The sequence below is a fragment of the Passer domesticus genome, chromosome 18 (genome assembly GCF_036417665.1).
Source record: "Passer domesticus isolate bPasDom1 chromosome 18, bPasDom1.hap1, whole genome shotgun sequence".
NCBI lineage: Eukaryota > Metazoa > Chordata > Aves > Passeriformes > Passeridae > Passer > Passer domesticus.
The window spans coordinates 12,011,086-12,035,413 of record NC_087491.1 but is presented as its reverse complement, the minus strand read 5'-3'; the positions used below and the strand labels follow the sequence as shown (position 1 = coordinate 12,035,413).

Genomic DNA, 24,328 nt, shown 5'->3' with positions numbered 1-24,328 from the left:
TTAATTTTTTATAAAGGTAAGCATTGACATGTTTTCTGAATTTCTAAACCAAAAGCTCTCTATGTACAGTGAGCGCACTAACTAAAATAAGTCACTTTTTTTGTAAAGCAGCCTGGAAGCTAAAACATGCACCAGAATGAAAGAACTCCAGGAAAACAAGCAGGGCCCCAAACCTTCACAATTCTCATTAAATTTAGAACTCAAGTGATCTGCTTGATAGAAACGGAAAAGAAATTAACTCTTCTCACACTTTCTGGGAATTAACTTAGAGAAGGTACAGATGATTAAGAATATCTTGAAAACCAGCCAAAGCCGTGGCTTTTTGAATACAAAATTGATACTTTGATACTTTGCAAGGCAAAGGACGCTCTTACCTGAAGAACTCTTTTGGTGAGGCCAGTTTTCTGAGCTAGCTGTTTCAAGTCCTTGGCATCAGGATTGTGGTTAATAGCAAAGTATGACTTCATTGTCCGCAGCTGGTGGTGCTTGAAGGACGTCCTCATGCGCTTTGTTTTCTGATTGCTGGGGTACTGCTGGTCTCTGTCCAGGTGGTCACCATCGTTTTCATTGCAACTTAAAGCTTAAGGCAACGAGAGGAAAAGACCTGTAAATCTCCTGCTCCACACCAGTATTGTTCTCCATTTCCCCGAGTGCAGCAATTAAAATGGCACACCACGGCGTGTACTGGCACAAGCCCTACCTGCCTTTGCTCCATTTCATGGATTTGTAGGGCAGTTCAGTTTGGAAAAGCCCTCTGAGGCCATTGTGTCCTTGGGTTAGCACAGCGCTGCCAAGGCCACCACTAACCCGTGTCCCCAAGTGCCACATCCACATGGCTTTGATGTCCCTCCAAGGATAAGGGCTTCACCTCTGTTTTGGGGAAGTTTCCTAATATCCACCCTGACCCTTCCCTGGCACAGCCTGAGGCCATTTCCTCCTGGCCCTGGAGCAGAGCCCGACCCCATGGCTGTCCCCTCCTGGCAGGAGCTGTGCAGAGCCACAAGGTCCCCCCTGAGCCACCTTTGCTCCAGGCTGAGCCCCTTCCAGCTCCCTCAGCCCCTCCTGGGGCTCCATTCCCTCCCCAGCTCCCTCAGCCCCTCCTGGGGCTCCATTCCCTCCCCAGCTCCCTCAGCCTCTCCTGGGGCTCCATTCCCTTCCCAGCCCCCTGGACACGCTCCAGCCCCTCAGTTCTGTCCTGCCATGAGTGGCCCCGAGCTGTCCCCAGCCCTGGAGGTGCCCCAGCAGTGCCAGCACTGGGCCAGCACAGCCCAGTGCCCAGCCTCTTGCCCACCTGGGCACAGCTGATCACATTTCTGCACCCCCCAGCCCTTCCCTTCCAACAACCAGCCTGCAAGGACCTGGCCTTCCCCTCTGTGCCTTTTAAAATGTCAGCCCTGTTCCCTTCCCCCTCTGCTCCACCTCCACAGAACTTTTCCTCCACTTTCTGTGGGAGGACAGTAGCTGTCCTCAACTCCATAAAGGGTTTTACTGTACTTGGTGTCACCATAAATTGCACCGTAACACACAAAGAGAGCTGCACAATACACCCCAGTTAAATCTCCATGGAACAGACTAGTTAAAATCATAATTATTTCCTCCATCAAACTAAACCCTGTAGAGTACAAGGGAGACCATTAAATGAAACACTATAAAAGAAATAAAGTTTGTGGCTACCAGACAGCAAATTATGACTATAATCTGACTAGCTAAAGAAATAAAGCTGTTAATACAAAATATTCACTGGCGTGCCAAATGAAAAATCTTTTTAATTATTTATATGTTTATGTTTCAATTTTTTTTAAAAAGTGTTTGCAAATACTGGTTTGAATTATCACTTCTGCCACATCCTTTTGAAAACGAGGAATGACACTGTTTGATACGCTTACAGAAATCAAGCTCAAGAAGATCTGTGAGAAAAGAACACTGTAAAAATTATCAAGTAGTTTTAAATATTGAGTGCCAAGCAAAATAATCTCGTAGACCAAAAGTAGTTTTTCATTTATTTGTGCATACAGTAAACCATAGAAACCCTCTTAAAATAACACTAACTGAGCTTAAATCCAATAAAAAATTAGGAATATAACTGAAAATTAGTATTGACAAACTTGTTAATTAGGTTTTCCTGTCCAAATATCTACAATTCCCTCTTAATTTCCTACAAGTCTTATGCTAAAAGTAATGAAAAATGCAAAAATTACCAAAAAATTCTTTTGTACAGGAATTGTTGGTAAGTCTCTTAAATGCATGAACAGGCTTGTTTTCAATTGTCCACTATTGCTGTTTAATTACAACTGAGTACATCTCATGCACCTATCTGTTCATGTTACTTGAATTCACTGTCCATCAGCGGGTCTCGGCCCTAGTGAAAACACACACATTCTGACAGGCATGTAGTACAAACAGATTTTTAAAAGACTCGGGTAATAAAATGCACAGGTTGCTAAGTAAAGATGCATGCAGGTTCCCTAAGCAGCTTTGCAGTAGCTACAGCAGCTGCTTTACACACCTCAGCCTTTCAAAGCCTGCTAAAAAGCTGTGGCACAATACAGAGCAAGGCCTGCAAAAATTCAGCTCTAAGTCCAAAAGCACGTTTGTTTCATAGATATGCTCAAAGTGTCCAAAGCCTCAAAGTTTTCTGTGTGTTTCTGTACTCCTATAATTTGAAAAGCAGCTAAAAAATGGTGCTGTATATAGAAATGTGAGTGTCTGTGTGCATGTGTGCGTGCATGTGCATACATTTGTATAAATCCTTTCCAGACCTCTGGATCTGGTGCCAAATTTTGGCCATAAGAAGCATTTCTGCTTGTTTTCCTGCAGCATGGAAAACTGCAAGCACCTGAATTTAAAAGGTGTAAGATACTTAGAGGGAGAGAGTAACAATGGAGTAGTAATGGAGCTGTTTGGGATGTAGCCAAATCTTTCTGGGTTTAAGATCTGGGACCTAGTTGCCCATCTGGAGTCATGGCATGTGCTCCAGCCTCCTTCATAGCCACAATTCTGATATAAAGAACATGGGGATAAGTAACATAATAATGCTCACAGAAAATTCTGTTATGGAAATGTAAAACCAAATCATGCTTGTTTTTAAAATGTACCCAAAGAATTTTAGATATTAGTATTGGAAAAGACCTTTGTGCATCATCTTAGAGGCTTTTGAACCCTCCAGGAAACAGCAAGACAGACATAGGAGGAAATGCATCAAAATATCTGTCTGCAGGACTGAGGTCTGGTTCCTGTTAATATGCAACAAAACAAAGCCTAGGGCTGCAAGGAGCTGGATTTTAATGTGTCCCATAGAGAATGAGATACATTCAGAATCCAAGGATATAAAACTGATTCCAAACCCTCCCAGAATGGAATGAGGGTGTCAGCTTTTCATCAAGCCCTGATGGGAAAAGGAACAACTTACTCTGGGAATTTCTCATCATTTTACCTCATTATCTACTAAGTAAAAACAATATTAAAATGCCAGTGAACATGTACCATTTGAGAGTGGCAAAACGTCCTTGCCTACGATGGAAGTTGCAGAACAGCTTTTGGAAGCGCGTGAGGGCGTGTGCGTTCTCTGCCTTGTGCAAGCGGTCTGGCTACTCCCAGCCAGCCCCAATAGGACAGAAATAGTCCTGGCTGGTGCCAATTCCCCTCCTGTGTTTGGTTGTGGTGCCTGGCACCATCCTCAACAGGCTACTTTATTCAGTCTAATATTATCTGCATCTCTCACAGAATCTGCAATGTCCATGGGTGTTGCAGGCACAGAAACACAGAACGGGCCAAGGGTGTAAGTGGAGATTTTAAGAGCTGAGGAGTTTCTGCAAAAGGCACCAGGGTGTATAACTAACACTGTACATGCTCCTCACAGAACCCTCTGTTTTTCAGGCACTGCCTTCCCTGTTCTTTTGTGGTGTCCTGTGTATCTCCCAAAGGAATTGCTGAACTATCCATATGTAACATTTCCATTCCATTGCAGTATCTCAGGCTCCTGCTGGGATTTCAGAAATACAATTGGTAGAATTCCAGTCGAATAGAGGAGCCTTAAATTAACGACTGTTTCACTTCTATTTTTTGATAAAACAAATTCTGAAGCAGTGCCAAGTCTCTTTTTCGACCCTAGAACATTTCTAAGGCCCCGTGCCTTTCCCCAGACCCCACACCCAAGCCACTGCCCTCCCTCCCCGGGCTGGTGCAGCAGTGGCAGCACAACACCCTCAGCCCCACAAGGGCCACCTGGTCACAGGATGGTGGTGTCCACAGGCAGCATCACTACATCCCTACAGATTAAGAGGAAAACATTTGGTTTTGATATTGGTAGCCAAAATACCCTTTGCAGATTAATGCATAACACCTCCCTCAACCCAACAACGGGAGCATAAAGCAGGCTGTGCTGGTGCTTTTGTAACGAAGTCTGTTAGAGCAGAACTTGGGAACATTGCTTCACCTTCAGATCAGCAGAGCCCCCCATGGCTTGGGACTCGGGGCAAAGTGTGTGCTTAGCCGTTAGTAGGTTGCTAAGGATATGGCACATGAAGATGAGAAAGAGAAATTTCCTTTGGGGGAAATTTTGTTCTTAGTAGCTTGTGCTTGACATGTTAGATTATGCCAAAAGAAAGAAAACTAATCCTGATTCTGAAAGAGTGATGAAACAGGAGACACGTTGTGTGTGCATTATCTCTCAGTAGTGGCTCAGGAACATACACCCCTTTCCTTCTGTAATCGGAGTCAAGGGGGTGTTTTAACCTCCTGCTGCCTGGAGAGGGAACTTGTGATTAACTAGACCAGGCAGGGGTGCAGCCGCATTTCTTGTTTGGTCGGAGCATGTAGAGGACTTTGTGGTACCCTTATCCTCAAAGGGGACAGAAGTGAGACAGAGCCCTCAGAGAGGTACTCGGGACAGGAACACACATGGTCTTTCTCTTTGGAGGCAGGAGAAGACACATAGAGAAGGCAGATTCCTGAAATTCTCACCAAGGGCATTAAAAGAGGTGAAGCTGTGACACTGGGAGCAGGCAAGGTACCCCTGGCTGCTTCTGAGGTGCCTGGCAGCACCGAAAGGAGTGTGTCTCTGCCAAGCCATGGAGCAACAGACCCAACAGCGCTGCCTCAACCTTGACATGTCAAGAAGTGTTTCTGCAGAGATAAAGCCAGGGAGTCTTAAGGAGCCCAGGCCGAGCATCACAAGGCCAGGACGGAGGAGAGCAGGATTAGAAGCCCTCCTCCTCCGGCCGTCCCCGGGCGTCTCGGACAAAGGGGCTGCGCGTCCCGGTGCCCCCCGGGGCTGCCTGAGGCCCGGGCCCCGCGGAGCCCCCGGGGGGAGCGGGCCGGGCCGGGAGAACAAAGGGGCCGGGAGGGGCGGCCGGGCCCGGGCCCCGCGGGAGGAACCGCCGCCAGGGTTTTTCCCCTCAATTAAGCCAGCTGAATGGCGCTGAATGGCCGGTGCGAGTGCGCGGTCAGTCCCTGAGCGCCGCGATTAACCCGGGCAGCCCCGGCCGAGCCGCGCTCCCCGCTGCCCGCCCCGCCGGGGGAAGGGGCTGGGGCTGCAGCGCTCGCTGCCCGGGGAAGGGGCTGGGGTCGGGGCTGCAGACCTCCTCTGCCCGGGGAAGGGGCTGGGGTCGGGGCTGCAGCGCTCGCTGCCCGGGGAAGGGGCTGGGGTCGGGGCTGCAGCCCTCCTCTGCCCAGGGAAGGGGCTGGGGTCGGGGCTGCAGCCCTCCTCTGCCCAGGGAAGGGGCTGGGGTCGGGGCTGCAGCGCTCGCTGCCCGGGGAAGGGGCTGGGGTCGGGGCTGCAGCGCTCGCTGCCCGGTCCTGCCCCGGGGACCCCGGCCCCGCAGCCGCCGGGGCCCGCTCGCCCTGCGGGGCGGGAGCGAAGCCGGCGCCCTGCCCCAGAACCGACCCCAGCCCCCGCCCCGACCCCAGCCCCAGCCCCAGCGCCTGCCCCGGCCCCGACCCCAGCCCCAGCCCCCTGGGGAGGGGCCAGATGCGCTCGGGGACCCGAAAGGTGATCACAGCCAGGGAGGAGGGAGAGAAGGGGGAGAAGCAAGAAGAGGGGGGGAAAGGGGTAAACCCTAATTTTTCCTAGGAAATCTCTGCAAGACATCCGATTTTAAGCCGCGATTCCCGTCTGCCCGCTCTGTCACTGTAGTCACAGGGAAGCTTCTTGTGAGCTTTTAGTCCCAAGGGAAACGAGGAGGAAAGAGGGATTCGCTCTTTAAAACTTTCCAGGTTTTTCGCATTTTTGTCAGGAAAAAAAACCCCAAACCGCTTTTGACACAGCCACTTGAGAGGGTCAGCTCCAGGCGTCCCCGGCGCTGCCCGAGCCCTGCCGGGAGCTGGGTCGGCGCCTCGGCAGCCTCCCCTCCCCGGCAGAAAGCGCCTCAGCCCCAGCCCGCTCCCCCAGGCCGTCTGTCCCGCCGGGATGCTCCGTCACCCTCCCAGCGAAGCACGAGGCATCCTCCTGCTAGCAAAGGAAGGAAGCGTTTCTTAATATCTTGGCTGTTTGTACAGATTATGGGTATTTTATCAGCCCGTCGTGCCCCAAGTTTGCGCAATACATCTGTCATTTTTCCAGGATATTTTAGTGTCTTAAAGCCAGACTAGATACGAATGAATAAAACATAGCAGACTGTGGGAGGTTTGGGGTCTAATTCACAAAGGGAGTATTCAGAATTCTTTACAGGTGCTTCTGTGTTCAGCAAGCTTTCAGCCATTGATTTACTGACCTAAAAAACCCATCAAACTCCATTCCAACAAGTGAAGGAAGAAATTATGATCAGAGAAACACACTTAAAAAAAAAGGAGAGAGAAAAGAAAGAAAAAGAAGTCTTTTTGAAGTTTCAGCATCCTTCTAAGCTATTTTCCACTTGTCAGGCTCTATCCACATCTAAACCCATCACCCCCCTGCAAACGGAGTCTCGTTTAAGTAGGGAAAAAAAAAAGTCAGTCTAATTCGTGTTGCAGATGAGTATTTGCTGCAATTTACAAAATTATTTCAGTCTCGACTCTGCCAAGTTTATGGGTCCCCCTTTTCCCACCACCTCTGGGTGTAGATTTATTTACACAAAGTATTCTACACAAATCACCAGGAACAGATCCCCTCAGAGAACAACATTGTGCATTTGTAGTGCATTTCTGAGAAGGAAATGACAAGTTCCACTAAAAATAAAAAGAGAAACTATCACATTTTTTGACGGTTTATCTTTTAAAGGCACAAAATCCAACGCTTTGCAATAATTCACTCGTTTGTGGAATTTTACATCAACGAGCAACCCAGTCTGATTTCCAAGATCAATGGCACTTATTACCGCATAAATTAGTCGATTATAGGTCTAGTAAATAGTTAAGTAGATAAATAGCTTAAGCGAAGAAGCCAAAGGTTACTCAAAGAAGATCTCTAAAGTTTCAGTTGCAGGCTCTAAACAACGATTAAAAGTCGGACGGCAATTATTTTGTAAACGAATTTTTGAAAATGCAGTTAAAGGCGGTTTATTTAGGAAGTCAGGGAGCAGTGAGACTTTCTCAGGCTGTGCTCCCATCCAGGACAGATGCCGCTGATTCTGTTTACAGGTCCTTTGAATCTGAACATCTGCCCTGCACAGGGAGACAGCGGAAGGACAATTAAAAGCTAATCCCTCCGAAAAGGAGACGTTTTTTAACGGGAAAAATGCATATTTGATGCATTTTTTAAAGCTGAACTGTTACTCGCGAGAACACTACATCCACCTTTCATCAACCTTCACCACTGGGACTACTACTGCTTTTTGCACTACTTCCAAATTATTCAGCAATTAGTTCAACCAATAATAGCTGGCAAATTTGTTCCCGAGGTGCGTTTGCCGGTTAGAGATGCGCCTTTTCTCCCTGCCGTTTTCAGCGCAAACCACCCCATCTCGTCGCTATTGTTACTCCCTTCGGGCGCAAAACACCCGTAGCCCCCCGGTGCCGAGCTGCCTACCCCGGCCCGAAGCCCGAGCTCCTGGCCAGCCCCGCACTTCTCGGGGTGCTCCCCGCGCCTTCCTCCCCCCGTTCCTCCTCCTCCTCCCCGCGCAGGCGGAGCGCAGCCGCCGGGCGCAGCCCGCAGCTGTCGGGGCGCGCAGAGATGCGGCTCCAAACAAACCGCAGCAAACTTGGCCTTCACCGAACGCCCTCTCCGGGAAGGAAGAACATGTTAAAGGCAAATCTGTGCCCTAGGGGACAGGTCCGAAGCAGGTAGCTAAAAGAGAAGACAGGCTGGGACGAGCGCGGGAGCACAGAGGGCACCGAGGCACGGAACGACGCCGGGAAACGAGCTCGGTGCCCGGGGTCCGGCGGGACGGCCCGAGCGCCCGGCTCGGGAAACGCCGGACTGGGGAAGCCCGCCTCCGCCTCCAAGCCCTCGAATAAAACCACATCTAAGAATTTTGTTTGGTCCAAGCATTTTTTTCCCCGTTGCATACAAGCAGCAGCGCAGGAAGCCCCCGGGATGGCCGTTCTGGTGGCAGCTACACGGAGGAGTGGAGGCAGGGGCAGAGGGGAGCGGGCATGGGGGGGAGGGGGGCAGGAGGTTGCTCGAATTCCTTTGCCTGTAAAACTACAGTGCTGTGGCGGTGGGGAGGTTAAACGAGGAAACACGTCGGAAAGTTTGCTGCTGGATCCAGAGAGCCCCGGCTCGCTCCCGCTCCTCCTGCCGCTGGTTCAGGGTCAGGGGCTGTGCAGCAGGGCAGCCATGGGCTGCAGGGGGATGCTGCGAGTTTCGGCTCTTCCCCGAGTCACCTCTCATGAACAAAACTCCCGTGTGAGCAGGCTCTGTGCTGCCCGTAGACACCTGCTGCCCGCGGCCCTGCCCGGGCACAGCCAGCCCTGCACCCCCTGCGCCCCCCACTCCAGCCCTTGGGAAACGGCCACTTCCCCTCTCTCTTTCCTTCCAAAGCTTTGGGGTGCAAGAGCTCGGGACAGGGTTGAACAATTCACCCGTCAGCAGCTTTAGAGTGTAGCCACTAAAGAAAATTCACGGGCCTCTGAAGTGCTAACTTAAAATCTCTGGTTTCCAGATTTTATTTCAGGCTGCACTCCCCCTTCTTCCCCCCCTTAACCAGATGACCTTGCTTCAAAACATTTTATTTCCAGCTGAAGTGAAAAATGCTAACATATTAGCTTCTGTAATTGCAGTTTGACAGCACTTGATCTCAATAATTATGCTGCAGCTAAACTATTATTAACAGTTTAAGCTAAAATAAACGGAAATCCCCCTTTGGAAGTGAACAGAAACAGACCATTTGAACTGTTCTGGGGGAAGGGTCTCTTACCTGCATTGTAGGCTGCCAGATCTGCTCCAGGCCCCGGGCTTTTCCTTTTCCTGGGTCTCCCCTTCTGGACAGTCCCCACGCCATTGTAATAAGGCAGTCCCAAAGTGTTGGCAGAGCCCGCTCCCAAAGCCGGGCCCTTCCCAGCGGCTACATCCGAGTGATTGAAATGCACCTGGTACTCCCCCTGGATGAGAGTCTCGAAATGGAGGCGGCAGTACACCAGATTGTCCTTCATGCCAAAGTGATCGCCAGTGGTCAGCATCTTGTTGCAAGTGGTGCAAGTGAAGCAGTTTAAGTGATATACCAAATCCCTGGCCCTCATGACCATCTCGGAGGCAGAAATCCCCAGGTGACACCTCGCACATCTCTGCACCGAAAACCTCCTGCAAAACAGAAAGGCCAGAGGAGACGGTGAGAGGCGCATTCCCCCCCACCCCGTCCTTCGCCGGTTCTGCCCGGAGGGCGGCAAAGGGCTGCGGGCCCCGGGACGGCCACCTCGGCCGGGGCAGCGCCACAAAGCCGGGACGCTTGCGGAGCCCAGCCGGGCGCGCATCCCGGGACGGAAGCGCCGGGAGTCTCCGTCCCGTTTCCCATCTCGCAGCTCAGCTCCCGCCCCGCCAGACCCCACCAGGAAAAGGCACCGACCCCCGGCCCGCGAGTGGGCCCTCGCCCCCGGGCCGCAGGAGGCACGGCCGGCGGGCGAGGAGCGGCCCCGCTGCGGGCCCCGGCCCCGCACCCCGCACGGGAGGCCGAGCAGGGCACGCCTGGCGAAGGCCCCAGTAGCCAAAGCAGGCGGGGGGGAAGCTGTGCCCGGGCCGTGCCCCCTCTCGGCTACACGGGACTCATCCTCACCACGAGTGTCCGTTCCCAGGGGAGGTTTTGGGAGCTCACAGGCTGCCCCACGCGCGCCCGCGGATCCCCTCCGCAGTCCCGCCAGGACGGGCTCTGCTCAGCGGGGCAGCGGCGGGCAGTGTCCCCGGCCCCGGCTGGCGGCCGAGGCAGGCTGTACCTGTAATAGTCCTCCTTGCAGTAGATGCTGCCGTCCTTGCTGAAGCAGGTGAGCTCGGACTCCAGGTTGAGTTTACATTCACAGCACTTCAGGCAGCGCATGTGCCACTGTTTGTCCACAGCCAGGAGGTAATAACGGTCGGAGATTTTACCCCCGCAGCCGGCGCACAGGGCAGCCCTGTCACTGCTGATGGAAGGCATGGTCTGCTGGGGGAAAACAATTACAGACCGTTAGCGAGAGGCAGAAACTCTTGAGCACGGCTGGGCTCTCCCCTCCCCCTGCCCGGCCGGGGCCGAGCTGCCGCTCCCCTGGCAGAGCAGCGGGGGCTGCGAGCCGGCCACCCCGAGCGGCCCCCGCGCCCGGTCCCCAGGGTCCCGCCGCATCCCACCTTCCCGGGAGGAGGCGGGGAAGCGGGCGAGACAAACAGAAAACCACCCTGGCTTTTAGGGGAGGCGTGCAGACCAGACCCAGAACTTTTTTTTTTTTCGGGTGGATTTTCCAGTCTCAAACCAAGAAAAGACGCTGTTCAATAAACAGGCGCAATAATAATAGAGTAGGACAAATCACAGATAGTTCATTTTAAAATTCAGAATTACGGATATACTGAGAGTGTCTGCATAGTTAATGCTGTGTGAGTGCGTGTATGTGGAGCGTGTCTGTGTGTATATTTTCCTAGCTATAAAATTCCGAATGAATTACGATCAAACCCCCAGTAGTCACAGTGCTGCAGACACAGCTCTCTGCAAGCTGGTTCCAAACAACACGGATCGCGATCTGCTCTGACCCAAAGCGCTAAAGGGATCAGTAAATAAAGCTGCGGAGGAGATGAGCGTTACTAAATCCGAGGTGCAGAATGTTTAATCAGGAAAACGAAATAGTGGGGAACATGCAGGAATGAGAGCGGGTTAAAACCAACAGAGCACATTAGATTATGCTAGGATAAACTTGGAAGCAATAAAACTAAATATAAGCCCTATATAATTTAATAGTTTAGTGTCAAATCGCAATCCAATCGAAACCCTCAAAAACCCCCAAATTCATACATATCCTGACAACTTCTACCGAACAAGAAAGAGGGAGAAATATCGGAACCGTTTAAGCATGCTTATTTATTTCAGCAGGCACCTTAAAACAGCATTCGGGAGAGGAGGCTCGGGTGGAGCAGCGTCTGGGGCAGACCTTGCAATGTGCTGCTTTCCACTTCGTCCCAACTTACTCTTCCCCGCTTTGCACAAAAGCCCACGGCAGATCTGTTCTTGTGCACGAGAACCCGAAACATTTCCTTACAGCTGTGCCCAACGCGCAGTTTGTTTTGGTTCGGGGCGGGGGAGAAGTTGTTTGTTTGCTTTTACCTCCTCTAGAGCCTTAAATCCTCGCGCAAAGCAAAAGCAAAGACAGCTAATCGGAGGAAATCGAAAGGAACCGAGGCTGATTTTCCAGCACATGCCAAACCCACTGCTTTCATCCTGGGCTTGCGGGGATCACAAAATCCCATTTCTGTGAGCGCTCCCCTTTGCACCGCATCATTCCCACTAGGAGAACTCCACACAAATAAAACCCTGGCACTCCGCTGGTGTTAGGCACAGGAACCCACCGGCAGCTTGTTTCTTTAGCATTAACTGAACTCCGAGTAGGGATCGTTTTATAACCAAAGTAGTTTCTTGTAAATCCACTCTAAATGAAATAACGATTTTTTCTACTTTGCTCTTCCAGTAACAAAAATATTCCGCGGTCTAGAAATGGTATTCAAGGATCCAGTATTCCAACCCACCATTTGTTACATACACACGTGTATCCATACAGATTATATACAGTTATATAAAACTATCACGCCACAATATTTATTCCAGCAAAGATCATTGGGTGTTGTTTAACTGTACGGAGAAATACTAACTTTTAAAAAGAAAACCAAAACCGTTTAGATTAGAAATCGCATCCCACCCTTCTAGTACAAAGGCCGTTTTCCAAACGGTGTTTCAAGATTAAATAGTCTCACTGTCACCTTTAAGCAAATTTCATATAATATTACAAGAAAGAACACATACTGATGAAGTTTGAAAACCTGAGAACGGATCTTCCTTGCATACGCCTGTATCAGTTTACAAGACATAATTTAACCAATGTACGAGATCATTTCACTTCAGAATTGCAATTTCTTTTTAAAAAATATTATACATAAATTGTTAAATCACTTGAGACACTTCGAAAATTTCTTCCACTTTGCCAGCTTAACGCTAGTTAGACGGATGCATCTTTTTATTATCTAAATGTATTAATATACAAGGTCTACGCATCAGCAGACAAGATGAAATGTGGTAAAGTTATAAAAATTCCCATCCATCCATCTCCCTGAGACATATCTTCTAGTTCTGTTTGCCATGTTTACAAACCCACATATTAAAATTATTTTTTAAAACCCATAACTTAAAGAGACTCGTGCTTGGTTTTTTTCTTCTTAAATAAATGCTATAAAGACTATCTCCATGAAGGCATCCTACCTGAAAAATAACACAGAATTGGATTCTTTGGTGTTTGTATTTCCATTCTGCAGAAAAAAAAAATTGCTGTGCCAAAATGTTATTGGTATAAAACCACACTTTGCCTCTTCCTAAAAACTTTGGAAGGCCGGACAGGCTGGGGGAAGGGAAGGAGTTCTTGGACGCTACCAAAAGGCTGGTCTATCTGTTTTCTCACAAGAGCAGCACCGTTATTTCACCCAAGCGTTACTATTACTATGCATATTATTAATAATTAACAGTTTCATGCCTTTCCCCACGGTTTCATTTAATCTTTTGCGGTGCCTTTATGCTTAATTTTCTCCTGATTTAGTATTTTGCATAGGCTTCCCCCCAGTCTGGTATTTTAGGGGAAAAGCTGTATCTGTGAGGGTTTGGTATGTTTAGGGGGTGCATGACTCTCCCATTCCTTCGGCTCCTACCGTTTCCGTCTCTCCCCTGTCTATAGCCGAGCTGATGGCCGGTGCTTCGCTTTTGCTTCTCCGATCCATCTCGTCGATGACCCCGTGCATCTCCGAGCCGGAAAGACTGTGGAAAAGCATCGCTGAGGAAGCAGAGGAGGAGGGCCCGAGCTGCTGTTGCTGCTGACAGTTGTCGGGGTCCCTGCAGGAGCCCAGAACTTGCATTAACCGGAGCCCTCCCCCATGCATCTAGCACGGCCGCCCCGTCTCTCCTCGGGCACCGGGCTTTCCCCCGGCAGAGCTCTCCGGAGCGCGGCGCAGGCACTGATCCGAGGTTTCAAGGGATGGGGTGCAGAAAAGGCGGGCGAGGGGATGAGGGAGAGGGGATAACTGGTGGTGTGAGCTTCGGGGCTTGGATCTAGTCTGTTGCGCGGCCCCGGCACATCTCTCTAGGAGGCTTCTTCAGTGCAGGGCTCATTGCCCCAGGTGCAGTCCCAGGCTTTATGCTCTGGCCCAGCTGGCAGAAGGCTGGGCAGGCTTACGGTTGGGAGGGATTAATAAATAGTAGAAATATAAAAAAAAAATTAAACCATCTTCGGTGAGAAATAAATAAGAATTAGGAAAAAATTACGACAAGCCCCTTACATCGTACTGTGCGAAATTTAGAGGAGGAATGCAAGGGAGAGGGAGGCTGCAGCAGGCGGAGAGCAGGCTGGTGCTGCAGGGAGGCTGGGCGGATGCCCACCGTACGCACTCACAGTCCAGAGGGCTGGCAGCGGCGGCAGCTCAGGGGCAAAGTTTGCTCCTTCCCCCGCTCCTCCCCCAGCCCGCTGGAGCTCATTGGGAAAAGAAAAAGCCAAGGGGAAGGAGGAAGAGTTGGACGGGCACCAGATGGGACGGGCACTCGCGGCCCCCCTCTGTCCTTAAAGCGGCGCGGCCCGCGGGGCCCGGGGCGGCAGCGCAGCCGGAGCCGGAGCCGCCGCGGAGCTGCGAGCGGCGCGTCTGCAGCGCGGGCACCGCGCGGGGCTCCGCGCCTTTTCTACAGCCCCTCTGACATCATGTCCTGCCCCGCCGCCATTGGCTGCGCCGCGCCCGGGCCGCCGGCATGTGCTCGGGGCCGGGCGGTGTCCCCGCGCTGTCCCCGCGCTGGCCCCGCGCTGGCCCCGCTCTCTGTCCCCGCTCTCTGGCCCCGCTCTCTGGCCCCGCGCCGGCCCGGCCGCCCGGGCACCGCGAGCGCTGCCGCGTCCCGCTCGCTCCGCGGCCCCGGCGGAGCTTGGCGTTTGTCGCCCGGGGACCGTCGGCGACGTGTCGGGCCATGGCGCGCCAAGGAGGCTGTGGGGCACCACTCCTCCCGTGCGCGCCAAGGAGGCGTTCTAGAGTATATTCCGCGATACCCCAAACATTTGCGGCCAGTTGAATGCACCCAATAATTCTCGTTATGAAAAATAGTCACTGTTAGAATATAATAACTTGAGTCGCCCCAGTTTGTGGAGCCTTCCACAAACCAAGGCCTCTTGCATCTCTCACTTCCAAGTAGACTGTAAGAAAACCAGGCCAGGAAGGTCCCTGAACTTGAGGAAAAGCTTCTGAAACTCTCCAGGAAAAACAAAGAGTGCACAGGGAGGCTGTTCATGATGTCTAAATATTTATCCAGGAGGTGGGTAGTAGGGAAGGACTAATTAGTATTAAAGATGTCAAATATCGCACTTCTAATTATGTTAGCAAAGGTAGCACAACGGAAGGTAAATCTGAATGCACATCTGAGATCATGAGACTTGCTGCCTCGTCCGTGACTATGAATTATTACATCACTCTGCTCATTCCCATCAGGTGTTGTTTTCTGACAGCCATTTGCCTCTTACAGGTGTAGTGCAGTTAAGATTATCCTTGCTAAAACTGGAATTCTTCTGTTTATAGCCCAACTTTGCCGGGTTTATACATTCCATTCTTACAATAATTGATGCTTTTTTCATCTTTCTGTTGGGATTGCTCTGAGTAGTTAAAGTCATTTGCATGTCACAGAGGAGAACAAAGTGTCTCTTGTAGAAATGCATATGAAATAGCCACAAGACCCCTCAAGAAACCATACAGAATGCAAGCTAATTTGGCATCTGTGGGAACTATCCAAAGTCTGTCCTAAAATCAGACCTTGGAAACAATGGAAGTTCATGTTTGAATTCAGATTAGAATCCTGCAGCACCATTAGTGGCTCTGTATAGCATTTATCTCGATAAAATCATCGTTCCCTTCCTCCGTGCGGTTGTGAGACGTTTTCGAGCCCCGCCTGTGCTGGGAGCTGTGCTCCAGGAGCAGCTGTGGCTCATTGCTCACCGGACACACGGACCCGTGGTGGGACAGCACTGGCTCACCTCTGCTCACCGGACACACGGACACACGGAGCCCGTGGTGGGACAGCACTGGCTCACCTCTGCTCACCGGACACACGGACCCGTGGTGGGACAGCACTGGCTCACCTCTGCTCACCTTTGCTCACTGGACACACGGACCCGTGGTGGGACAGCACTGGCTCACCTCTGCTCACCGGACACACGGACACACGGAGCCCGTGGCTCACCTTTGCTCAAGCACTGCTGCAGGAATCCTTCTCACAGCTGTGTGCCGTACTGTCCTCTGGTTGTAATAGCAGATTAATTTCCCATCACTGAATTGATTACGCACTTTTTGCAGTCAAGAAAGGTCATGGATTTGTACACTCTGTCAGACATTGCTAATTATCAAAAAGATTTTAGGTATTTAACAGAATTAAAGTACAGTATTTTATGTTACAGAATTGCCTCAGTGGATGGAACCAATAATACCAAGAGCACGCTGAAAAGGTATGGCATGGCCTCCAGTTCCCAGGGTATCTCTGATTATCTTCTAATGGATATACAAACACAAGAAGACATCCAGCCCTTGCTACCAAAACACAAGGAGAGTAACAGAATGTAAACATAAAGCTGCTAATGTACACACTGACACATGAATGGCATTTACATTGTTCAGAATAAAATCAAGGATACTTTCAAATAATGAGCCACAGAAAAATTGCTGGAGCAAAATCGTCTTCAGAATGAAACGCAGGCTCATTTGAAATGAGAGTTTTTTCATTTAAAAAATGGTGCAGCTAATAATAAAGTCTTTTAACCTGTATTTTGTTATAGGTGACAGGTGAACAAATCACAGGTCTTGAGTTTCTCTACCCTGCCTCTCTTGGTAACGTCATCTCCAGTACCATCTGCTACCTACCAGACAAACAGACCAACCACATAATGAGGTACCAGCTTCCACCCAGCTACCGTGACTAAATCAGAACAAAAGATTCAACGCCTCCTTCAACAAAGGAACACAAGTCTAAGCTGTCTTTGCTAATTGCTGGGTTTCAGGTTGTCTGTTACAGATTTTAAGTGAGCTACAAACTTCCATCAAATACTTATAGCTGTTGGATAAAGATGCTAAGAATAAAAGATAAATGGAAGCAAAAGGTAAGAGAGAAGAGAAGAAAGCTTAGAAAATAAGCAACTACTTATGGTAATTTAAAGACTGTGGAATAATATAAACATGAAAGACCAGGGGGCAGAGTGATTGATATCTCATATGTTTTCGATGCCCCTACGGTTATTAGACTGCAATATATGGGAACATACAATAAACTATGAATTAAAATGTAATTGTAGCTTCAGGCATCTTCTTCATTGTCTGCTGTGGTGTTATGTCTTCATGCACCGTGATTGACAAGGTGTAATTAATCATCTTACTCAGTTGTAAATATGGGCACCCTTCACAGTAGGCATCAGGAAGTGTGTACCAGCAAAGGAAGCAATAGTTGACGCTGAGATACCATTAAATCAAAATCAGAACGCGTACATGTTCAGAAATGTGTGTTTGGTGTGATGCTGTTATCGTTTATTTCTAAAATACTGTACCAACAGATTTACTTGATTTGCAAGTTAACTACAACATTAACCGCTTTTATACATTTTGTCTCTTCTTCATTTTTATAGGCAATGGTGTTGTTCTCCTAAAACGCGAGCCAGTTTGCTTCCTGTCAGCAAGTGGAGCTCAGCCGAGCTCTTCCTCTCCCCAGGTTGCTGCAGACAGACCAGCAGCTCCATGGTCTCACTTGAAATGCTTCAGGAAAATTATTACTCCTTTCATGGATCACCTTCTGCACTTCTTATATACTAAGTTAGACACTTTGGGTCATTTTAAAGTGGAAGAGAATAATGAAATTATCCTAACAAGCAACACTGTTCCATTTAAAAATAGGACATTTCTTGCCACCAGTGCTGTCCCCAAATTGTAAATGAATGTCTTTTAAAAGATTTTTTTTCAATATTCCAGGGTAGGAAACAGGTTATATCTCTTTCTTTTTGTAAATGATTGCTATCCCTACCTAGTTAGTACAGAAATGGTGTCTGAGTCATGGGAAATTAAGTGGTTTGTCTCAGGAAAATTTGGTGGTATGCATGTTTTTGATGCACGTAGAGCTGCTGAATGAATAATTGGCCCCTATTTAATGTCCTCTGCTTTAAAGCTGTCTAGTACATTTGCTGTGTAAAAAAATGTCTTTCAAAGCTGTTAAATATGTAACAAAAAGAGGTTGCTCTCCCCATTTTGACATGAACAAAGCCATACAGTGAGCTGCCCGAGGTACTTCCAGCATGGATTAATTACAAACACAATCATAAATGGAAATTTTCAAAGTTTTCCGATTCTTTTTCTTTGCAATATCAGCTGATGAGTGTTTGATAAAAACAAGCAGTAAAAATATCAGTTCAGGAATTAGCTATTAAATATTAAGCCAAGCATTTTTCAGAGTATGGGATCTGTTGGATCTATAACTCCACCATTTACCCCTGATGGAGCGAGATCTCTGGCTGTCTTCAGAAGCAAACCGAGCTTAAAACAGGAGTGCACTCTCAAGAAGATGATCGACTAAGAATGTGTTTTATTTTGATTTGAAAAACCGTCAATCACAGATAAAAAAGACCAAATACGATTATTATACCTACTAGCTAAATCTATTTGTCTGGTAAACCAGGCACGTGCAGGAAAGAGAACAAATACAGTTTAAAAGGAAAATATTCTGAAGGTTTTGCCCAGATGTTGTGCTGAAATTGTTGTTCCCTGGTACAAGCAATTGATTTCAGAGGAAAATGCAAGCACATATCTATAGATGTGAGAGAGAAATAAGATGTCCAATGTCTCACATATTTCAGTTTATATAGCCACAGCTATTTAAACAATTCCAAAACTGCCTCTACGGGTGTCAAAGAGGGAGGGAAATCTTCAACCACATGATCTTCTCTCCAGAGTCCTGTTAAATCCACTGAACTTAAAACAGAACAAGAAGTGTGAAATATGGGTTTGAACATGTTATGTCAGAAATGTAAAGGTTGGAAGCCTTTTTAGTAACCGATATTAATATTGTATTAAATGTTATGAAAAGGTAGGTGTTGGAGAGAAGGGCTGGGCTCATGTGCAATTTTGTCAAGGTTTTTATCTGTGATTATGATTCCAGATGTATCTATTCCCCGAGGACAAAAATGAAGTAAAGTTGGCATGTGACATGTGTTTTAAGGTGTTTGGCACAGTTTCCCAAAGTGATGACAAAATGTTCATTTTTATTGCAGTGAATTGGTACAGAAAACACGATTCTGAAGGTCAGTAGCTGTATATTTACTGGAGCTTTGGAGTTTTATTTGGGGGAATATACATTTTTGGTGATGTGCTTAGATCTGATAGCCTGACAAGCATCTACTATAATAAATAATGTAAATAGAATAACTTTTACAAAATATGAAGTGGTAATTACTAGAAATCCAATAAATTCATGCACAGGACATGGCAGAAATGCCTCTTTTTGCATCTAGTAGTGTAGCTGCTTCTTATTAATTTTTTAAATCTGTTTATTGCAGACTAATCTTACTGCTCTACAGTTAGAGCTCAAATAATTGCAGCAGGGTCCTTTGTAGGAGCATGCTTTAATGGAAATGCACAGATTTTTATTCCTTCACCAGAGCGGGGAGGTTATTCTCGGTGAAGGCGGCAGTGCCCAGCCGCACGCAGGAGTGGGGCTGCGCGCTGCAGCGGCTGCCCCGCGGTGCCCCTGGCAGTGCCCAGCCGCAGGAGTGGGGCTGCGAGCTGCAGCGGCTGCCCCGCGGTGCCCCTGGCAGTGCCCAGCCGCAGGAGTGGGGCTGCGAGCTGCAGCGGCTGCCCCGCGGTGCCCCTGGCAGTGCCCAGCCGCAGGAGTGGGGCTGCGAGCTGCAGCGGCTGCCCCGCGGTGCCCCTGGCAGTGCCCAGCCGCAGCCCCCGGCTGGCAGCGGCGCACCCCGGGCTGCAGCAGCAGCAAACGCTGCCTCAGAAAGCTTTCAGAAAGCTTTCACAAGCCCGGCATGCGCCAATCCCGGGGTGCAGCCCGCCCCGCCGGGTGCAGCGGGGCTCTGGTAAACACGGCTGCATGACAAACACGGGGTTTGGGCAGAGACACTCCCATGGCATCGCCTCCTCTGAACACTCCGAGCCCGGGAATATGATTCATTCCATACTTTGTAAGTAAACTTCCCCGGCGCTGGATCCATCTGCAAATCTTCAGAGCGATGTGCTCAATACATTCCTTTCTGTTCTACAACCACATTTCTTTGTGAATGTAACCACATCAGAAAGCACTTCAGCTTTCTAACACAAATATTCAATGCATTTCATGTAAGGAAGCTTCCTTTATTGGAGGTGATTTGGAACATTTTGTATTTTATAGGTATATTTAAGAGGTTAGCAGTAGGGGGGAATCGTCTGTGGAAAATCTGTCTACAGCTGAAATTCTTCGATGCAGAAGTGTTGCTGAAATGCCTAATACATTTACATTCTTTTGTTAAGTAGCTTACAGGACTATCCCCTTAGCTACCAGATACCCAGATCCCTTTTTTTTTTTTTTTTTTTAAGGTCAAATAACATTTCTACATTTTTCCTCTTTCTTCTTATTTGTTATTTTCAGGAGAATATACTTGGTTTGAGGTTTTGTGCACCATTAGAAGATTTTCATTTTTGCTGGCTTTTTTTACTTTTTTAATCTACATTTTGTTGTTCTTTTCAATAACCTTTTGCAACTTTATTTCATCTTTAGTGCATGCAAAGAAGCCCCTCATTGGCTAGTATATTACTGAGAATGATTTACAAGTTTTCCCAGACTAATTCCATGGGATATTTTTTTCCTTAATATAACATAGCTCCAATTAAAAAAAAAAAAAGAATAGCAAAGGTTAAGGCATTTTATAATAAAATTTGGAAATTAATTTTTGAAGTAGTTGTGTTTGTATTTTAAATTTAGAATCTATTTATACTTCAGTATCAGAAAAACAGTGTAGATTTTAAAAATTAGCAGTCGGGTATTTTGCAGATATTGAAATGTGCCACCTAATGAAGGCAATGAAGGCAGAAGACTTGCTCATTAGATTTATTTTAAAGCAGTTCTTTTAGATAGTCGTAAATTAAAGTGGCAGTTTTCAACTGGATACTTATTACTATTTTATTTGATATTTGCAAGATACCTGACCATTTAATATTTACCCTTTATTTCTGTGAGCTGATCTAATTGCACCTCTCTATTTTGCATTTATTTCTCTTTGCAAACACTACATTATTCACTCTCTCCTGTGCTTATTAAACAGTGCCACCTGCACCAAATGAAACAAAGCTTCTCCATCAATCTATCCCAGCTAAAGAACCCTGACTATATATTATAATTAATTGAAGCTCAATTGAACACTTGAGTCTGAACTAGATACAGTAACCTGAAAAAACATTAAAAAATTAGGATGTACTTTAAAGAAATCTTTTAAATGAAAATGTTCACTCCAAACTGAGAACCTAACCTTGCACCAAGCACTCTTCATCAGCTCCGCACAGTACCTCAAGTAGCAATTAGCAGGTCCTTTAATTAATTAACTATTCCCTGTACATCACAGGGATTTTTGTGGCACTAACGTCATCCTTCATAAGTGAATACCAAATCCAGTCAATATTTTGTCACTCCGAGCCCTTCTCTGGACTACCTGAATGGCACGGCGGGGCTCCGCAGCGTTCCCAGCCCAGGGCAGGTATGGACAGGGCATGGATGGACAGGGCATGGATGGACAGGGCATGGATGGACAGGGCAGGTATGGACAGGGCATGGATGGACAGGGCATGGAGGGACAGGGCATGGATGGACAGGGCATGGATGGACAGGGCAGGTATGGACAGGGCATGGATGGACAGGGCATGGATGGACAGGGCATGGAGGGACAGGGCATGGATGGACAGGGCATGGATGGACAGGGCAGGGACGGACAGGGCAGGTATGGACAGGGCAGGGATGGACAGGGCAGGGATGGACAGGGCATGGATGGACAGGGCAGGGATGGACAGGGCACGGATGGACAGGGCAGGGATGGACAGGGCATGGATGGACAGGGCAGGGATGGACAGGGCATGGATGGACAGGGCATGGATGGACAGGGCAGGTATGGACAGGGCAGGTATGGACAGGGCATGGATGGACAGGGCATGGATGGACAGGGCAGGTATGGACAGGGCAGGTATGGACAGGGCATGGATGGACAGGGCATGGATGGACAGGGCAGGTATGGACAGGGCAGGTATGGACAGGGCATGGATGGACAGGGCATGGATGGACAGGGCAGGTATGGACAGGGCAGGTATGGACAGGGCATGGATGGACAGGGCATGGATGGACAGGGCAGGTATGGACAGGGCATGGATGGACAGGGCATGGATGGACAGGGCAGGTATGGACAGGGCAGGTATGGACAGGGCATGGATGGACAGGGCATGGATGGACAGGGCATGGATGGACAGGGCAGGTATGGACAGGGCATGGATGGACAGGGCATGGATGGACAGGGCAGGGATGGACAGGGCATGGATGGACAGGGCAGGGATGGACAGGGCAGGTATGGACAGGGCAGGTATGGACAGGGCAGGTATGGACAGGGCAGGGATGGACAGGGCAGGGATGGACAGGGCATGGATGGACAGGGCAGGGATGGACAGGGCAGGGATGGACAGGGCAGGTATGGACAGGGCATGGATGGACAGGGCAGGGATGGACAGGGCAGGGATGGACAGGGCAGGGATGGACAGGGCATGGATGGACAGGGCATGTGCTCAGCTGGGCAGTGGGCACACACAGAGCTGGGCAGTGGGCACACACAGAGCTGGGCAGTGGGCACACACAGAGCTGGGCAGAGGGCACATACAGAGCTGGGCAGTGGGCACACATGGAGCTGGGCAGTGAGCACACACAGAGCTGGGCAGAGGGCACACACGGAGCTGGGCAGAGGGCACACACAGAGCTGGGCAGAGGGCACACACGGAGCTGGGCAGAGGGCACACACAGAGCTGGGCAGAGGGCACACACGGAGCTGGGCAGAGGGCACATACAGAGCTGGGCAGTGGGCACACGGAGCTGGGCAGAGGGCACACGGAGCTGGGCAGAGGGCACATACAGAGCTGGGCAGAGGGCACACACGGAGCTGGGCAGAGGGCACACACGGAGCTGGGCAGTGGGCACACACGGAGCTGGGCAGAGGGCACATACAGAGCTGGGCAGAGGGCACACACGGAGCTGGGCAGAGGGCACACACGGAGCTGGGCAGTGGGCACACGGAGCTGGGCAGAGGGCACATACAGAGCTGGGCAGAGGGCACACACGGAGCTGGGCAGTGGGCACATACAGAGCTGGGCAGAGGGCACACACGGAGCTGGGCAGAGGGCACATACAGAGCTGGGCAGAGGGCACACACGGAGCTGGGCAGAGGGCACACACGGAGCTGGGCAGTGGGCACATACAGAGCTGGGCAGTGGGCACACACGGAGCTGGGCAGAGGGCACATACAGAGCTGGGCAGAGGGCACACACGGAGCTGGGCAGAGGGCACACACGGAGCTGGGCAGTGGGCACATACAGAGCTGGGCAGTGGGCACACACGGAGCTGGGCAGAGGGCACACACGGAGCTGGGCAGTGGGCACATACAGAGCTGGGCAGAGGGCACATACAGAGCTGGGCAGAGGGCACACATGGAGCTGGGCAGTGGGCACACACGGAGCTGGGCAGAGGGCACACACGGAGCTGGGCAGTGGGCACACACGGAGCTGGGCAGAGGGCACATACAGAGCTGGGCAGAGGGCACACACGGAGCTGAGCAGTGGGCACATACAGAGCTGGGCAGAGGGCACACACGGAGCTGGGCAGAGGGCACATACAGAGCTGGGCAGTGGGCACACATGGAGCTGGGCAGAGGGCACACACGGAGCTGGGCAGAGGGCACATACAGAGCTGGGCAGTGGGCACACACGGAGCTGGGCAGAGGGCACACACGGAGCTGGGCAGAGGGCACACACGGAGCTGGGCAGAGGGCACATACGGAGCTGGGCAGAGGGCACATACAGAGCTGGGCAGAGGGCACACACGGAGCTGGGCAGAGGGCACACACGGAGCTGGGCAGAGGGCACATACAGAGCTGGGCAGTGGGCACACACGGAGCTGGGCAGAGGGCACACACGGAGCTGGGCAGAGGGCACACACGGAGCTGCCACGGCCGGACTCGCGGGGCACCTTGTGGGCAAATGCTGGCAGCAGGAGGCACTCAGATATGATGCAAACCGGAATGGTGGCAAGGAAAACTCATCCCTGTGCTGGAGCAGGGTGCTTTTCTGCGAAGCTGAACTGCTGAGAACTTTGGGAGTCGGGAGCTCTGCTGCCCGGGCTCCCACCGCCCGCTCCAGACAAGAGCACGTTAATGAAGTGGCAGGTCAGACACGAGAAGGTGAGAGGGCATGTCCCACCAACCCGGCACATTTTGCCCATTTTATACTTTGCAAACTTTTTCTATAAGCGTGGCTGATTCTTTTCAATATCATTCTCATTTGGAAAATATTAAGTAATTTTAAGGGAATTACCACCTGAAAATGAGGCACAAAATACACAGTGCTGGTTTTAGGGTTTCCAAAGATGCAGTATGTAAATTTGTTTATATAAATATGTATAAGATATATCACAGTATGAGGCTGTGTGTGTGTGGATGAACATATGTGTGTGTAACCATCTATCTATTTGCAGATTCAGAC

At 49.7% G+C, this 24,328-nt stretch overlaps 1 protein-coding gene and 1 long non-coding RNA gene across 7 annotated transcripts in view; one reads left to right on the top strand and one right to left on the bottom strand.

Annotated features, from left to right (window-relative positions):
* The window catches only part of LHX2 (LIM homeobox 2), a 52,909-nt gene that overhangs the window by 8,895 nt on the left and 19,686 nt on the right, over window positions 1-24,328 (bottom strand). For 3 of the 6 annotated variants that reach the window (XM_064393413.1, XM_064393412.1, XM_064393415.1), the window contains exons 2-4: window positions 10,282-10,487; window positions 9,273-9,655; window positions 375-580 (exon numbers count right to left, since the gene is read on the bottom strand). In XM_064393413.1, the coding sequence (XP_064249483.1) occupies window positions 375-580; window positions 9,273-9,655; window positions 10,282-10,481 (789 nt within the window). In that variant the 5' untranslated portion in view covers window positions 10,482-10,487. Of the gene's footprint in view, window positions 1-374; window positions 581-9,272; window positions 9,656-10,281; window positions 10,488-13,219; window positions 14,256-24,328 lie in introns of those variants that run through there. The other 3 variants (XM_064393409.1, XM_064393411.1, XM_064393414.1) reach the window with 3 other exon arrangements.
* On the top strand, window positions 15,951-19,192 carry LOC135283049 (uncharacterized). Its single transcript, XR_010348962.1, has 3 exons — window positions 15,951-16,035; window positions 16,363-16,683; window positions 17,203-19,192. It is a non-coding gene; the product is annotated as an uncharacterized LOC135283049 (long non-coding RNA).